Source organism: Lampetra planeri, chromosome 41, assembly GCF_965212315.1.
Source record: "Lampetra planeri chromosome 41, kcLamPlan1.2.h2, whole genome shotgun sequence".
NCBI lineage: Eukaryota > Metazoa > Chordata > Hyperoartia > Petromyzontiformes > Petromyzontidae > Lampetra > Lampetra planeri.
This window is the reverse complement of record NC_136147.1, coordinates 6,751,307-6,770,361: the sequence shown is the minus strand read 5'-3', so window position 1 is coordinate 6,770,361 and position 19,055 is coordinate 6,751,307. Positions and strand designations below refer to the sequence as shown.

General features: G+C 45.6%; 1 protein-coding gene across 1 annotated transcript in view; it reads left to right on the top strand.

Moving 5' to 3' along the window:
* The first annotated feature begins 532 nt into the window (after nt 1-532).
* FNIP2 (folliculin interacting protein 2) overlaps nt 533-19,055 on the top strand; it is a 76,479-nt gene continuing 57,956 nt past the window's right edge. Inside the window, exon 1 of the mRNA XM_078613439.1 lies at nt 533-749. Within this exon, the coding sequence (XP_078469565.1) occupies nt 652-749 (98 nt within the window). The 5' untranslated portion in view covers nt 533-651. The remainder of the gene's footprint in view (nt 750-19,055) is intronic.

The following is a 19,055-nucleotide window of genomic DNA, read 5'->3' as shown; positions in this document are numbered from 1 at the left end:
TTAAAAAAAAAGTTTAATTTAATTTGTTTTCTTAAGGGCTTTGTTTACTTTTCCTACACTTTGCATTCGTGTTTTTGTATTGTTTTTTGTAACGTTCTGACCCCGTGCCCCTACTGGAGCATCTGTGAACAAAAAGCTTTATAGCTCATCGGATTCCTCCACCTCCACTCCACTTATAAATACTGTATGCTGATGAGTCTGAAAACCAACCAATCAGAGGGCGCGAGCGTGGCAACAGCCAGGAAGCGAGGGGGGGACGAGCGCGAGACGAACCCAAGCAACCAATGAGAGGGGGTCGCTGTGAGCTGTTGGGGGCGGGGCCATGATGGTGATGGGCGTGGCCGGGAAGAAAGCTGGCCCGCCCCCTCTCAACCAATGAGACTCAGAGCGCGCGCGTGCGGTAAGCTTTTTGGGAGAGGGGTGTGGAGGGGGGACGTGGAGGGGGGGGGGGCGGTGGGGGCGGCTCTTAACCAATGGGAAGGCCGCGTCCGCTTCGTACGTGCTAACGTCCGGGCGCGCCGGCGACCAATGGGAGCGCGAGGAGACGGCGCGGGTCACGCGCGCGGGGATGGAGCGCGCAGAGGCGGCGGCTGCATCAGCGGCGGCTTTGACGGCGACGACGCGGGTAGAGGAGTCTGACTCGCGTTGACCATGGGTCCTACTCTCTTCCACAAGCTGTTCCACAGGAAGGCGGCGAGCCACCAGCCCAGGGCGCCCCGGTGGCGCGGCGTTGGCGACGCGGTTGTCGGGTAAGGCGAGCCAACCCCCCCCCATCACCCCCAGCGTTGCGGGATGTTGTGGGTGGGCAAGGCGGGCTTCTCCCCCTTGTTTTGTCAACATTGGCGGCGGCGGCGGTGGTGGTGGCGGGGAGAAGGGGTGGTGGTGAGCCACAATCTGAGGCTTCTTGGAGTTCGCACTTTTGTGAGACAATTTATGATCGTGCTGTGTCGACCCATGCGGTTTAATCCGTGTTCTTGAAGAGGGACATTTTAGTTTTCGGGCCCATACGGCGTGTAGTCGTTTCAACACGGGCAAGGTTTTTTTTGGGTCTGTCTGTGTTTCTGTCCTTGTGATGGGGCTTTGTTTTAGGATGAACGTTGAGATGTTTAAAGCCACGGGGTGGCCAATAAGGTCTGCATTGGTCTGTAATAAGCAAGGCAATGATAAGGGTTTGACAGATTTGTGATCGTTTTAACTATTTTTTTAAAACTAAATTTTTAGTTGGGATTTCTATAATTCGTATGAATGGCACCGTACTCTACGTTCCGTTTATTTTTTCATTTAGAGTACTTACATTTTGTGAGGTAAGGTTTTTTGGATAAATATGACAGACATGCATGCTATATTACTGTATGATACAATGTATTTCACTTGTTATAAGCGAATTGCCTTGTTAAATACACTAGCTGCGATGGGATACATGAGGGTGGACCGTTGTGTTGTCTTGTCAGGAGTAATTAGACTTAGTAGTTACAATCCTGGCCACGCTCAAATCAGTCATAAGCATCGTCAGCATAGTCATCAGCCATGATCAATCCACTGCTGGATGAAGGGCCTCCCTACGTCGTCATCCGTCGCGGCCCTGCAGTGCAACAACAATTCACCGAGCAAGCAACCTGCACGCGAGTTTTTATCTCTCGATGGCCACGGTTGGGATGTCCTCTTGGGCGTGTGCCCTCTTCTTCTTCTGCCACTCCCGACGTCATTCTTGACCTCTGGCCATCATTTTTTTAAAGTTTCATTTATTGGGTGTAGCCATGTGAGCCATTCGGTTCCTGAATCGGGTGCAACCGCAACAAACAAAAAACATGAACAAGAAAAACATCTTAAAGTGACTATGCGCAAACAGAAAAATCCAGGAAAAACAGCAAAATCATCCATAAAAAGGCACCGTACATCAACGCTGTGTGCAAACATCCCAGTGAGATGCAAGTAAAACAACAACAACAACCACAAGACAACTTAGATTAAAGCCATCAGTCTAACTCTGTACTACAACAAACTAACATGGCCAAACCAAAAAACGTTTTCGAAATCACCAAAATAAAGCCATAAAAGCAATGTAACAGTGAATCATATACCTGCTTAGCAACGTGTGCCCCTGCACACATCTGTGGAAAGGAACTTTATAGCTCATCGGATTCCTCCAGTATAAATAAAGTTTCTGATTCTGAAATATGCTATGTTGGTTACATCAATATTGGCTGACGATGCTATTGCTCTAGCACCTCTTAATGTCACCATTAATGTGACCACAGTTGATTCATTGCCGCCTGTATAAGCTGGTTTTTCATCTGAGAAATGTAGAATGTTTTTACTTCTGGCTCATCAGGTCTGCTGCCCAATGCTGTTTGAGCACAGATACACTTTTGTGTGCAGTACTCAATTTACATGTCAGCCACCAATTGTTCAGGTAAAAGTAAAACCAATATGTATGTTTCTGTCACTTCTTACGAGGAAATGAAGAACGTGATATTTGTGTAGCGTGGCTTGAAAAATATGAATTTTATAATTTATTTCACATAACCATGTACAGTCTTTGCCGTCTAAATCAATTGCTGCAGGTCTTGGGGATTATTTAACCATGCTACCTGCTGGTTTAGTACAGTTTGTTGTAGAAGGCAGTGTCGTGTACAAAATGGCAGAGAAAATTCTCATAATTAAAAATTAATTGGTGTGTATATTTGGTGTTTACTCGGTTAATTTCACTTTATGAAGCCACATTACGAATGCAGCAATGCAACCTAAACTATGGACCATATGGTAAACCACTGTAGCCTGTGCTCCTTCAACGGACTAATAGCAAAACTACACAAACTCTCTCCTGAAGCCCTCGTGGCTAGCAGATCTCCACTGGCATTCGTCTCCTCAACATATTACCTTACACAAGAATATAATGTTTATACTGTATTAGGTACTTGGTAAAGTAGGTCTTCGATGTTTTTGCCGTTTCCCTATTGTAAGCGTAATTGTGCTATCAATGGCATGGCAGGAGACTATCCGTTCAGAACTGCATCTGAGATCCCATCAAATGCACTGAAATTTCCCACATGCATTGCTTTGGACATACTTGTAGTGTGACAATCGAATATCATTTTTTTGCAGAACTGCCATGATTGCACAATTAAGTAAACAAATGCTATTATGTTTATTTGCATTGTATTTGGTGACTTGGCTAAGACCATTAGCTCACTACACATAAGAAACCAAATTTAGTGAAGGGTGGCCACCCGGATTCGAACCCAGGGTCTCTACAGTGCAGATTCAGTGCTCTGACCCCTGACCCACCCAGGCACAAATGTCATTTGTATGTGCGTTATGTGCATATATAGATAGTGGAGCAAAATCTCAAAATATTTTACCATCGATTTTTGTGTTTACACAAGGCCGATTTGGAACATAATTTATCTTCCTATTTGTCAGTCTGTGAAGTTTCAAACATTTACTTTCTCGTTTTATCCCCTCTGTTTTTTCATAACACATACGGTACTAAGTAGAATGTACGTTTTTCCACGCATCACAGAATACTACTTGAATTGTTGAGGGACTGCAGTGACGTTTAAAAAAAATCTTAATCCTTCGATGTATTTGGTGCATTCAAAAAGCAGGCATATATTGTAAGATGAAAGGCAAATATTGCACTGTTAGTCTTTTGGTCTTTTTTTTGTCTTTTGTACAAAGTCTTTAAATACCACAATTGTGAACACATTTGAAGACGTTATCAATGTTTAAATTTATTTCGACTTATTGGATGTGATATTTGTCACGAGTTAACATTGCATTTATGAAGCCCAATAAAGATATAAACGTTAAATTTAGATCGCCACAAATGTGTTGGATGTTTGTGTGTGTGTTTCACTGATAATACCGTAACTATACCATACCTTAACTAAAAAGGTGGGAAAACGATCTGCTGTTGTTATCGTATTCTTTGGTTCTTTCGGTAAAGTCACGTAGATAGAAAAAATTAACAAAGTGAATACAAATATCACGACGTTTCAATCGCAACACAAGCGGTCGTCATCAGGCAAAGGAGGTAGCCTCTAAAGGCAAATTGTTTATAAAGTTTTGGGGATGGGCATAGCCCACGTGTATAGGCAGCACCAGGAGCATGGGTGGTGCAGCAATGCCAATGCAGCAGCAATGCCAATGCAACAAAGGGCTGCCAAGAAATCCCTGCACCCTGCTCCACACACCACACGGCTGATGGTGGAGGTTGATTGACAAGAAAACACAAGTCAAGTCATGACCCAAAGTGGTTGATGACATCCTTCCAATGATTGCTGAGTCTATAACCCTCCTTTCGGTTGAAATTGTCTCTGTCTGTATATATGGATGGTTTCATGAACGAATCTTTTTTGATAGCCAGTAGGCTTGCAAGGTACCATTGTTTTAGAGAAATCAATTTCACGTGAGCCAGCCGCATTAAAATAATGATCAGCCACGCAGAAGTATTGGTCCTACCATGTTTCAAATCTTCCTTATGTTCACGAACACGGTCCGAGACATGTCGCGTAGTTTCCCCAATGTAACTGCTGCCGCAGATACAGCTTAGTTTGTCGACACCGGAATATTGCATGTCAGGTATCTTGTCCTTCACAGATGGGATCAGATCACGAATTTTATGTACTGTGTTAAATCGGACCTGGATCTTGTGTTTGTTCATGATTTTGGAAATCTGTTTGGTTACCACTGTCGTGTATGGCAGGGTGATGGTTTTGATTGTATCCTCAGACGACTCCTTCCTCACGGTTGGGGTGATGCCTTTGCGGATTGTGTCGTCAGAATATCTATTCGCCTTGAGTGCTCGGTGTACGTGTTTGAGTTCATTGGTTGGAGATGCATTAAGCTTTGTGGTGTAGCGTTTTGATGAGGGTTTCTTCTGGGATGGATGGTGGTGGGAATCAGGTATTAGGTAGGCGTCAATATGGGTTACTTTCCTGTAGATAGAATGACTCCGTGTTATTTGTGACAAAGCACATAAGTATGACAAATAAGATTATCACTCACAGTTATTTTATTTGTGTAACTTTTTTGTATTTCTTGTTAATACTCTTGATGTTCAGTAATTTCTACTCCCCATATTACATCCATTGTGCCACATCAATATTTCCAATATTCTGCACTGGGTTGAAAAGTGCATGTTCCCTGATTACTAATACATTGGCATAGCTAACCTTACCATTGCAGCTGGGAGACCCTTAGCAAACCTGTATTTTGGGCCACACAGAAATAAACACATCATGAAGGCAGGTTGAGCAAATGCATGAACGTAATTTAATTCTTAATTTCATTGGAATATCTTGTGTTGTTAAAATCAGAATATTGCATTAAAATATTTACTTATACATATGTAGTAAGACCGAATTATGTGCACACACACGCAACTTGGAGGCAACACTATTTATTAAACGGTAAATAATATAACACTCTACATGAGGTGGTGACCACCTTCCTCAACTCACTAACACTCTGGAACACGACACAGACTGGACCAGGCAGGCAACGGCCCGCCTGGCCCAGGACGACGACTCGGGACTTGACGACCGAAGATGTCTTCACCTTGGAGTACAGTACAACAGCAGCCTCGCTCTGCGTTCACACCACGCTTATATTTGGTTTCGCGTGGCTGGCTCCGCCCCGGCGTGGCTGGCTCTCTTCAGGCCACGCCTCCCTTCCCAGGACACGCCTCACTTCCCCCACCTCTGGGAGGGTCCGGATCCCTCCACCACGTGACCCCCCAGGCACCCCCTTGGGGCCCCCAGCCTTCGTACGGGCCGACACAGTAGTGACCTTTCTCTGTCACTACATCACCCCCCCCTGTATAAACACACAGCCGTCCCCGGCTGTAACACAACTGTGAAACATCGAAAAGGTGTGCCTCCGAACCAACAACATCAATAAATGACCGGCGACCGATAAGAAATACAATCACGTAATATATACAGAATCGACGAGGGTAAAAGGGAACCGCATAGAAAACGGGGAATTAACAACAATTATACATGAAAACTGGCTAACCCACTTACGCTCCAGCACAGCCCCCCCACCCGTTAGAATCACGCATGCAATGACAGTCACCCGTTAGCACCCCCCCGCCTTTCCGACGTGGCGACACAACCAGTAGCACGCGTCGGCCATATCGGGGGGGAATTTCCATGTTACCACCCCACCGCCTTTCCGACGCGGCGTCACAACCAGTAGCACGCGTCGGCCATATCGGGGGGGAATTTCCATGTTACCACCCCACCGCCTTTCCGACGCGGCGTCACAACCAGTAACACACGTCGGCCATATCGGGGGGGGAATTTCCATGTTACCACCCCACCGCCTTTCCGACGCGGCGTCACAACCAGCAGCACGCGTCGGCCATATCGGTGGGATTTTAACCCAGTCTCTCTCCAAGACTCGCATCGCAGCATATAGCTGTACCGACCGAGCTGAGACGACCCAGTCTCTCTCCAAGACTCGCATCGCAGCATATAGCTGTACCGACCGAGCTGAGACGAGCCAGTCTCTCTCGAAGACTCGCATCGCAGCATATAACTGTACCGACCGAGCTGAGACGACCCAACGTTCACTCATTGCACAACATGCACCCTAACAACTGAGGGATACAGTCCCAACGTAACAGGACAACTCCACCTGAACCTTACGAATCTCCAGCCCACTGTTTCAACGCACCTCGGAGTGTCTCACTCTCCGGGCCGTCAGGTCAAGCCATCAGACACAGCATGATGGGACCACACTCTCTGAGCCATGTGAGCGCACAGCCCACTTGGCTAGACAAGCCACGGAGTGTCTCGATCTCCGGGCTGTCAGGTCAAGCTGTCAGACAGCATGACGGGACCACACCCTCTGAGCCATGTGAGCGCACAGCCCACTAGGCTAGACAAGCCACGGAGTGTCTCGATCTCCGGGCTGTCAGGTCAAGCTGTCAGACAGCATGACGGGACCACACTCTCTGAGCCATGTGAGCGCACAGCCCACTAGGCTAGACAAGCCACGGAGTGTCTCGATCTCCGGGCTGTCAGGTCAAGCCGTCAGCCATTGCATGACGGGACCACACTCTCAGAGCCATGTGAGCGCACAGCCCACTAGGCTAGACATACCACGGAGTGTTTCAATCTCCGGGCTGTCAGGTCAAGCCGTCAGCCATTGCATGACGGGACCACACTCTGAGCCCTGTGAGCGCACAGCCCACTAGGCTAGACATGCCACGGAGTGTTTCAATCTCCGGGCTGTCAGGTCAAGCCGTCAGCCATTGCATGACGGGACCACACTCTCCGAGCCCTGTGAGCGCACACAGCCCACTAGGCTAGACATACCACGGAGTGTTTCAATCTCCGGGCTGTCAGGTCAAGCCGTCAGCCATTGCATGACGGGACCACAACGTTCATGTTAGACACGCAACACTCACTGGGCCATCCTGGTCAGGACCTGCGCCCCAAGATAGGTGACAGCCAGCAGCACAATTCCAAATCCCTGGCCGCATGTCACCATCGCAATTTAACACCATCACAACACATACAATTTGAATTATGATCCCCCACAGAACTGATCCAATGCCGAACAGGTACGCACAATTTGTGACGATCCCGAATATTCAATGGGTCACAACAATACACCTCACATCCCGTATCCGTACACATCATCTCCGAGACTCGCATTGCAGCATGCAGCTGTACCAACCGAGTGGAGAGCAACGCAATTTGACGGCAATTAACGGAAACGGACCCCCGATCCATGTAGAACACAAGGAGCATTCTCGCACAAAAGACATCATCTGTGCAACAACGGACAGGAACCAACCAGTGAGTTTGAAACGAATCGAACCTGTCATTTCAAAATCTCCTTCAACATTAACCATGGGACTCAGGGCATTCGAATTTTGAGAGCAAAAAAACTATACACAAACCCCAAGAATCGCCAAATTGATTAATACAGTATATGCAGTATATGAAATTCGTACAGTGAATCATTTGGCGCAATGCTCCATCCAGTCCCCACATGGCAACACACACAATCAATACTCCAGACAATCCGTACATAGTAAATAATCACAAGCAAGTACCCAACAGTCCCTACACTGTTAACAATTCCAAGCAAAGCTCCATACGGTCTGTACCTTGGCAACAATGACGATCAAAGTTTCCTACAGTTACACGTGACAATCACGAGCGAAACTCCATACAGTATACACAATAACAATGGCGATTTCGCAACAAAACGATGTAACAACACGAGTCATTATCACGGCAACATACAGGATATCAACGGAGCTCGGGACACCAACACGAATTAATCATTAACTACACCCAGAAGATACCGATCTCGACGCCGTATTTAACCGTCCGCGAGGAACACAAAACCGGAGAGTCAAACTGAAAAAGTCCCTCCCAGCAGTGTCTCCAACGTCGAAACCCTCTCTTCAATCACGGGCCCCTCTCGCTCTCACCACCGATGCCCTCCCCCGCTCTTCTTACTTCAATGTGGGGAGGGAGGCCCGTAATCACAGGGCTGCAGCGGCGCGCCGCCAGGCCGGCGCAGCACACAAGGCGCAAAAGGCGGGAACGCCAACACGTTGAAATGGCGGGAACCGCCGGCATGGTGCAAATGGCGGGAACGCTGGCGCTGTGAAACTGGCGAGAACGCCGCCGCAGTGAAATGGCAGGAACGCCGGCACCGCCGAAATGGCGCGAACGCCACAGCTCCGTCATCTTGCAATTTCGCCATCACTCACCAACACCCGGCCACTCCCTTGCCACCAGCAGCTGGTCGAGTTGACGAGCGACGTCGCTCCAACTTGCCGTCGATGGCGACCAGCCCGGGCTCGCAGCCTCCTCCCATGCAGGCTGCAGTCGCCCATCCCCCGGGGCACATCACCGGGGCCCCAGACTCCGTGGTCGTCGCAGGGAGAGGCCAGGTGCAACCCACACCGTCCATCCGCACCTCCGGTTGGGTCTTGCACTCCACTGCCAGCTTTTACACCATGGCAGCGAAGGGTACAGCTTCTTCAAATTAATCAGCGAAAGTTCGATGACCACTTCTACACCAAATGTAGTAAGACCGAATTATGTGCACACACACGCAACTTGGAGGCAACACTATTTATTAAACGGTAAATAATATAACACTCTACATGAGGTGGTGACCACCTTCCTCAACTCACTAACACTCTGGAACACGACACAGACTGGACCAGGCAGGCAACGGCCCGCCTGGCCCAGGACGACGACTCGGGACTTGACGACCGAAGATGTCTTCACCTTGGAGTACAGTACAACAGCAGCCTCGCTCTGCGTTCACACCACGCTTATATTTGGTTTCGCGTGGCTGGCTCCGCCCCGGCGTGGCTGGCTCTCTTCAGGCCACGCCTCCCTTCCCAGGACACGCCTCACTTCCCCCACCTCTGGGAGGGTCCGGATCCCTCCACCACGTGACCCCCCAGGCACCCCCTTGGGGCCCCCAGCCTTCGTACGGGCCGACACAGTAGTGACCTTTCTCTGTCACTACACATACAAATACCAATACATTGTATATTCATTGGGTCTTTCGGTAAAGTCACGTAGATAGGTTCAAATTGATAAAAATTCAATAAACAAACTACAACGTTTGGATCGCAACACAAGCGGTCGTCATCACAACCTCTGGTATATGTATTCACAAAAAATAGGTGTGATAGGCTGTTATTGGCTGTTGCTTGCAGGGGCGGTTTCTTCATTAGGGCGATTGGGCGACGCACCACCAATGTCATTCAACCACAGAGCTACGCTAGCTGTCACTGTGCCTCTGGATATAGTCCAATCAGCGTCATGTCACGTTCTGTGGAGTACCGCCTCTTTTTGGGCGATTTCACTCCGGCTGAGAATCGCCCCGAGTGGCCCCATAGACTTACATTCAAAGATGTTTTTTTTCGAACGGCGGGCGCTCCAATGCATTCTCTATGGCTTCCGGGAGGGCTTGCACTAACGTGCTTACGTCATCATACGTGCTAACGTCATCATACGTAAGCACGTTTCATCCAACAATATAATTTATCGCCACCTAGTGGAATCTTTAATAAAATTAACTTGAGTGGTTTCTTTTAATAGTGAGTATAGAAACAAACAAGATGTATTGTAAGAGTCACTTTATTTTTCATTAATATTAAAGAAGTGAAGTTGCCTTTACATGCTTAAGCTGTTAATTTATCCATTGCATGGGTGGACCTTATCCTTATCAATCATCCAGACATTTGCCCCCCCTGAGAGATTTTGCAGGAGCCGCCACTGGTTGCTTGACTGTTATAGTCTGTTGAGGGCAGTGTAGCAAAATCCAATGTATCAATGTACATCTACGATCCCACATTTATGCTCCACACCTTCAACCTGCGATTTGAAATGCACACATGGGTAGTGCTTCATCAACGAATTTGTCGTGAAACGATGTTAAACAGACCGACGTTAAGCGAGGAGTGACTTTACATGCTGGTAATTGCTTTATTTGTTCGCTTTGAAAATTGAGCAGAAAAGCTATTGCATAATCAGTATGACCCATTTTTTTTGCCCAAGCTACCCTTTGATCGGCTCAAATCTTTCAAGAAGAAAATATTTGGCGTTTTTTTTTTGCCTGTCACATGTTTGGGCGTTCGTTCAAAGGGGCTTGGGTGAAATCACAATGTCAGTCCGTGGCTAACAATTTAAGCGACCAGACTCTGTGCTTGGGATTGCCGGTGCTGACGTTATGTTGGCCAGTCCGCTTGTCACAAGGAATAGGGTCTTAAGGGTGGTCGTATCGCCCGAGTGCCTTGCCTGGATGAGTAATCGTGGCTGTCTTGACTCTTGGCTGTTCGCTGATGTCACAGTGAGTGCTCTATCTTGTGCCAAAAGTGTCTGCATTCTTTCACAGCCCTGTCTCTTCTTTAAGCCACAAAATCGGGACATTTTCTTTCCAGTCGTTTTTGGTCAGTGACAACACAAAGGAAGACAATGTGTTGCTTGTGCGAGTCTGGGTACGAGTGTGCTCATTTAGCAAGTACACATGCAAACGCGCATGTTACCATCGAAAACTCTCAGCAAACGTTGTATTTGAGGGTGTCTTCTAAGAGGGGGTAATAGTGATTACCTTTATTTGCTTTATAAATTTCTTCAGGTCCTTTGAAAACGGAATGATCCATATCTTAAATGTAATGTCTTCCATCTGCTCATTTGAGTTTTGTGTGTTGAGAGTATTGCATTTCTAAAGATCAAGTTTATTTTTTTATTACAATAATTCCTTTACATGGAACAACATTTTACATGATAATTTTTTAATGTGTGTTATGTTTAAGTTATTTGAAATGTGGAATTCCACTACTGGCTGAAGACCACCAATGCTCATTTTAGCAGGGGAGACATATGAAAGTTGATATTACATTTTGATAATATATCTGCATTTTGTGTGTGATATATGAGGTACAAAAACATATATCTTCTATAAGCTTAACGCATGTTGAAAAATCCACCAAATTGTATTTTCAAAATGATACCCCTTAATGATTGAACAAGCAGAGGGACTGTCAGAATTAAGCTGCTGGGTATTATGCAGCCTTGCTAGCATATCCAGTTGCAGTTTGCCCAAAGAGCCCTGGTGCATGGATTGTGCCTGGCTCGAGAATCTAATTGGTAATTCATTTGTCCCACTGGAGTAATTTTATCCCCTTGCTCAAAACGTGCACGAGTTTAACTCAGTTTTAATCAACAATCATATTGCCTCTAGCTGAGCACAAATACCATTTTTGAGTGCCCAGAACAATTTGCACTTTGAAACCAAAGGAGCACAGCAATGTGAAGAAAATGTCACACTTGTATCTGACACTTCAGCAAGGCATTTCTCACCACTGTGCTCTGTGGGCTGTGTGCTCGGGTGGTGGCGATGCTGTTGTCATAAGGCAGTACTTGGCTTTAGAACTTGTTTGATACATTTTAAAGTAATCAATGACTACCAGTTATAGTTTTAATTGCGGACTAATCGGATTACATGACGCTAGTGGGGGAAAAGTCTCACCTCTGTTCCCTTGTGTGCCGCTGTATAAGAAGTAGAGGGTGGGGCATGGTAATTGTGTCGGCATTATGTGTCATGCTGGGCGTGGCTTGTAAGGGTTTCCCACCTTTTGGAGGCAGGCTGTGGGCGTGGGCCACCACTCAAAGTGGTCGGAGTAATCGACCACCAAACAAGTAGATCACTACACGTTTTAGTCTTAATAGACTAAGCTTCTGAGCTGCAATTGCTGTGGTCGTATATTCAACATTTAGTTATTTAAGCTTTCTGCCTTTTTAAATCCTTTATATTAAGTTCACTTGCTTGCTTGCGCGCTTACGACCGTGCAAATCTTTCGGTCGTTTTTTAACCCACTTCCCGTGATCCAATCGAGCTGACATTTTGCACACAGACTCGTTGTGCATGACAATTTATTTTCGTGAAATTTTTTTTCCAAAATTTTACACTTTTTAGGAAAAAATAAATTATATTTAATTACCAATTGCTTAATGGTGGCAGGCAATCATCTGACCCATAGATGGCAGCCATCTCAAGCCAGATGACGAGAGGACTCTAGCTGCCACGCATATAAAGGATTTATAGTGAAAAACTTTGTTTTTACGGGTTAATTTTTTATAACTATTGTGCTCAATCTTGCTGCTATCCCAGAGCATTCCTTGGAGTGGTTTTTAGTGTTCCTTGCGGAGTTGCTCAGTCGATTGCAAGTGACGCACGCGAGTGCAAACGCTCGCTCGCTCGCACGCACTTGCTCGGTTATGCAAGATCTGGTTTCGCAGACATTTCATGTGCTTTAGGAGAGTTTTGTCTTGCAGTGGCTTTTGTTTATATTTGTTTTGTGTCCTAGCATCCTAATTAGATGATCTGTTTGAATACCATTGGGAATGTATAGATTATTTAGAAAGCTGAAAAATGGAAAGTCATATTTAAAAGCAACGTACTGTTAATTACAAGTACATATCTGAATGTGGTTTTCTTTAAACACCAACATAAAAAGGCGATACTTTTGCTCTTTAATTAGTCTATGTAAGTCAAAGAAATCAGCTTGTCCGAAATTAATTAATGAACAAACATAGCAAAATTATTTGATACGAGTGCATAAAGCCTGTCTTACATGTGTGTAAGTCGATGTGTGTGTGTAAGTCGATGTGTTTGTGCGTGTGGGTCGATGTCTGTGTGTGTCTAAGTCGATGTGTGTGTGTGTGTGCTAATGCAATTCATAGGGGCATGCAACAACATGTTACTTGTTATTAATCATCGACTCATCAAAGTTCACCGATTTTATTAAGCATCCCATGTATAAGTTATTTTCTATCAAATACATACAGATTTACAACCGATGTATATTCTAATCGTCTTCTTAAATTGGTAGAGAGGTCAAAATTGGCAAAAATATTGTTGAGCCTAGTTTTAACGAACATTCTAATCGCAGCCATTTTGGTTTAAGACATCAGTAAAAATACGACCCACGGGTATATTTGTTTCACTTGGAGGGCAGGCTAAGCTTGAATTTATAATTTACTAAACCTAAAATTGTACCAATTGCATCATTAGTTAACCAAGTAATGTGTCTCCCACATTACGGAGTGTGACATTGAATGTGAAAGCCATGCGCGACCTGCCACTGCCTACTCGTGCCACTTCATGTATTTATATAGACATGCGTAAGCTGCACATTGTACCTCTTTTTACATGCTGCCAAATAATTTCCACCCCCCCGACTGTTGTCGGAAAGCATGACTGTTTCTCAGAAAACGTCACAACGCGGGTGTAATTCCGCAAGCTCCTTGTGGTGGTGAGAGCTGCCTACTGGAGGCAAACGCGGTTGCTTCGGTGCGACAAAGTTGCCACTGGTTTCCTGCATTCACACGTCTTGTTTGTTTCTCTCTCGCCTTCCAGAATCCAGAACGAGATTAATTAGAAATACATATATAATGCCGCTTTGTAAAAAACGGACATTGCGATGGGCGCGTGACTCGAGACCGCAGGGCCTGTAATTCCGCTTTTGGCATGCGTGTGCTGCAAGCCATCCCAAAGAGAAATGGTGAACTAAACACGTGAGGAAACGTCATTTATATACGCATTGATTCTGTCACATGCGTTCCCATATGCGTGTGTCTTTGAAAGTATTTAATCTGCTGTAGGCTAACCGACGACAGGGAAGCTGTCAGGGAAAATGTTTTCATATTTGCAAATACATTCTTTATTCTCTGGTTTGGGTTTCCAAGTTTTGGGCAACCCTTCGATTCAATTTTGCCAGTTTCCTATAGGGTAAATTCCTACAGTTGTGTTCTTTTTGGACCGTCTTTGAGAGTTATTGTGACCCCATGTTACAGACAGATGGACAGGGTTAATTATTGTTTTCCACCTTATTTGGAAAACAATTAAAAATACAGTCTTAACAAAGTGCAATGGGGCATATTTTTTGTGGTGTTTTCTTGCCAACATAAGGGTTCATCTCCTTGATTTAATTGCTAGGCAGTTTATTTTTTATTTTGTAACTTGAAAATCTACCAGAAGCAGCCGGTTTCGTCGTGCCATGTTTCACTCCGAACTGCTTGAGATTAACTCGTGTCCTCCCAGAGCTCCGTGCAATTTTCCGTCCGTGCAACTAATCAACTTTCAAGCGTCGCTTCGCGTGTTTATCCCCAGAATACGCAGCCGCTTAGGCTGCAAAAGCATCGCTTGTCGGCTTCAATGGATCGCTTTGCGTGTAATTTTCTCGCTGGCCGTAAACAGTGGTAACGCTAGAATGTCGAGGTGAGCCGAGAGGCGACACGAGCTCAGAGTGAGCGCTTGTAATAAATGCTCCGGGGTTAATCGCTTGGCAAGCTGCTTCTTTGCAGGCCCACCTGTCGTTGCGGCGCTTGCAAGTGGGGGGGTCATTTTTAAAACGACAGCGGATGTGTTGTTGATCACTCAAGAGTTGACCCCCCTGCGTTGGGGTCGCTATTTATCGTCACCGCTGAGGGTCATGACGTTCATTCCAGTGAGCGGGAGGATCGAATGGAACTTTTTCCACTCAAGGGGCTCACTTGCCGGACATTCACATTCTTCCAAAAGAAGCGCAGATCCTCTTATTTCATGCATGCATTCATTGGGATCTAAAATGGGATGAAATATGATTTACTGTTTCACATTTCCACATGATGTGTTTCAGGAATTTAAAATATGTCCATAGACAGTGCGGAAGGATAAAAGTACTGTGTTCTACACCTGCTTCTGGTTGCTTTTTTTATTTCTGCTGACCTGGGCATAGTGTTTATGGGATCGATGACAACTGGGTCAGCAGAGGTAATAGGCACATGATAGTAACGCAGCCTGTGGAATAAACTCATTTTTTATGTATTACATTTGGTATTCATGCCATTCTTATTTATTGCGTAAGGCTATCACAAAGCAGCAATGTTTCACAGACACAAATTCCACAGTATTTTCACAGGAGGGTGATATTGAAATGTATAATCCCAATTGATTATTTTTCAGGGAATAATTTTTTTCTAGGCAAATTTGGACCCCATGATACGAGCACAAAATGAATGACGTCGCAGAATCGTTAACGTCCACTGCGAAGGCGTCCTGCCGGCTTCGAACCGCGAACCCTCTGCAGCAAGCAGTAAACATGCTACCGTTGGGCCATGTCATGGCTCCAGTGGATTGCAGCTGCTTATAATTGGCAGTGGTTACAATGTGGCAGCCTTCATCAAGCCGCCGTGGTTACAGAGTGACTTGTGATGATGATGAAAATGAATGTGGCGCTAATATAGTGCCTCACGACTGGTTGCCTCGTTTGGACGGTGTATCTCTTTCGGGTTGCGTGTGTGTGCGCTTTGACAGAGTTTTTTGAGTGAGGGGGGGTGTTTTGGGAGCGGTCGAACGTTTTAACCAGTTTGGTGGTGTCCCCGGCATGGCCCTGGTGGAGGTGTGGCTGCTGCCTGCCGTGAGCGTGCGGGCGCGCGGCTCCGTTCCACCGATGAGATTTCCACCGCATCAGCACTTAGCCGCCGCCTGCTGCTGATTGAGGTGGCTCTATATATACACACGTGGCACACAAGACAAGCTTTATTAATAAACCTGGGTCTTATGATGGCTGTCTTGAGTAACTGGTGGCGCCTTTGAACAGTGCCCTAATTGTGTGATACGATTATTTGTGGCTGTAATGCGGAGTCCTCCGATCAGAATGCACTGTGCGGCGTTGTGCATTTGAAGAACACATCAATGTTGACCTACACTTACAAGGAATCCTTGTGGCATGAAGGCAGTAGTCCATAGTCAGAAGTAATGTGCACCTAAGAAAGGTACGCCGCCTTGATCGGTATGAATGTGACATACCAACTTCTTCGGCAGCTTGCGTGGTTGATGTATTCCTTTCCAAAGTATGGGCTGTCTTGAAAAGGTTCCCGTTTAAGTTTCGATCCCTGATTTTCTTGCAGGTAAGTAGTTGTGAGATTTGAAATCATAAACATACTTCTCCATCTGATCCCATGTCACCCAACATTTTAACTTTTAAAAACATTATCTGCTTTTGCTAAATGGTTTGTAGGTAAATTGTAAATATCTCACCAAGAAGCAAGTTATTTAGGGACGGAATAATATGCTGACGAAGCAGCAGGAATGTACCAACATTGTTGTTGGCACATTGTCACCAGAAATTCTGACGAAAATAAACATTTTCCAGCACACAAATTCAACCTTTATTGTGTTACCTACGTACCTAAATCAGTGCCTTGTCAGGCCTATATGTCGCGCGTGCCTTTCAAGATTGGATTAATGATGAGATTTCTCTGTTGGAAGAGATAATCCCCAGGTTTTAGCGATGTATGTAATCTTAGATGTTTCTTCCCATGAGAGCCTGTTGTGTGTATGTGCCTCGAATTTCTTTTTCACCGTACGTAGCCCACCGTGCTGATCGGAGGTGCCCTCGGCTGCTGTTAAAGTGGCATGTTGGGTTACCCCAGTGCTTGGGCAGTGACTTGGGAGGCTATTGATGATATCAACTCGACAAAGGTGCATCCGTGTACTGTAATTGTACACTTAGGAGCCCATCCATTTAGTACGTACGCATGGAGGGGGGAGGTGGGGGGTTAACCCAAATGCGTACGCTTGCGTATGGGCGGTCTACTGACAATGTACGCATAGGAAACGGGGGGCAGGGGTGAAGCCTCGATAATAATTAGTCTACATTGGCCTACAAATGAGTTACATATTCCGGCGGTGGACTCTCTGTTTGCTTCAACACGTTCATATTATCAATCCTTGATCGTTTCTGCGTGGATTAAATATCGGCTGTTCTATAGGATTTGGGGGGGGGGGGGGTGCGTCAAGCGTACGCACGCAGGTGGGGGCGGGGTGTAAAAAGTACGCGTGCGTACAGGGAGCGGGGGAGGGGTCAGATTTTTGCTTGCGTACTAAATGGATGGCCCCTTAAGCCAAGAACATAATGTGCATTGTATGTGTGAGTCAACGTGTTTATGGCTTTGTGCTGATGTGGCTGAATTGTATCTACAATTAAATTGGCAGTACGTGTGTCGAGTGAATGGACTATGAATCTCTATCTACGGTATCAATGCATGATTTACAAGCGTTGTGATCGATTAGCTATTGGAAGATTACTGGGCTGGGTTACATTTCCAGCGTCAGTGATCTTACGCCGCGGGTTTCCTCTTTGAAAACATAATGCGTTATGAAGGTTACTGGGTGCAACTGATGTTTTACAAATATTTAAAAGCGGTGGAAACAGGTGCTGAAAATTTGGCTATTAATTTTTCTGTCTGGCTTGTGAGGTTGAATGGTGTTTACATCCTTACTTTTGGTAGATGTGCACACTATCAAGTGCTGGCTCTGTTCCCGAGAGCAAGTCTTTGTGTAACACCACGTGGCCAAAATAAGCGCTTGCAATACTGAACCCGGTTAATAAACACGTCGCATGATTTGTCCGAGTGATGGTGCGGTGCCAAATGTGGCACAGTCTACTCCTTTCCATAGGTAATCAAACAATCTATTTTTGTCTGCCAGCAATTTCCCACCGATGCGAATTTAAAAGGGACATGTACTCCTTTATTCTCCTTGCGTTGAAGGTTTTATATGTTTAAAAAATATATTGGAGGGTTGAGCCCTGGGAGTCTGATCCACGTTATTTTCCATTCCCGAGGTGGAACCCCGAGCACTGTTAGAGCCACGATTTATAGAACAACAAAAAAACCTCAATCCACTGCTACTTTGGAACATTAACTGCCTTGTGATCGCTTAGGATGAACGCCAACACTCGTAAAGCTGCCATGGTCGAACAAGTGCGTCAATCCATTCCCAGTTTGCGAACACGATTCCTCGCGTCACTAACTCGCGACCTCCGTCACAATCGTAGCCCTGCTCTACATGCGCTGTCCGTTACAATTAATTGCATTGTGAAAGCAAAACAATGTTCTGCGTTTATCACTTTGCATTGCAACAACTTTATGCTGGGTAGTATTTCAGAATTTGCCATGCAATGGTTTTCGTGTTATGTCGTTCTTAAGTGCACGACAGAAAAGCGAATGTATAACATATATAACTTACACTAATTGAGGATAACGAGGCACATGCAATTGGTATATTATAGCATTTAAAAGGAAGATACATTTATGTTATCTTACAGCTAAACACCAAAACTGCCTCCTGGGCCGACACAACATTTTATTTCTCCCACATGCAAATCACTCCTATTTACAATTGGTTAAGCATTAAAATGCAGGAGCCTCTCAGAAAAGTCTTTGAGACTCCATTGATGCTTCCCTGGTTGAATAAAGGGCATTATTGTCACGAGGAGAGAACCAGTTGCTCTGCAACAGAACATAAAAGTGCGTAATAAGAAGAGACTGCTGTTATTTCCATACTCTTCTCACAATCCGGGAGTCGGAGCACTGAAAGTAATCTGCCTTTTCACGTAGTAAAATGCCGAGATAATATGCATTGTGATGGGTTTAACAGAATTCTCTAGGATGTAAAGAACATTCTGGCAAAAAAAATGCATTCAAAGGAGCGCATATTGAAACAGAGCA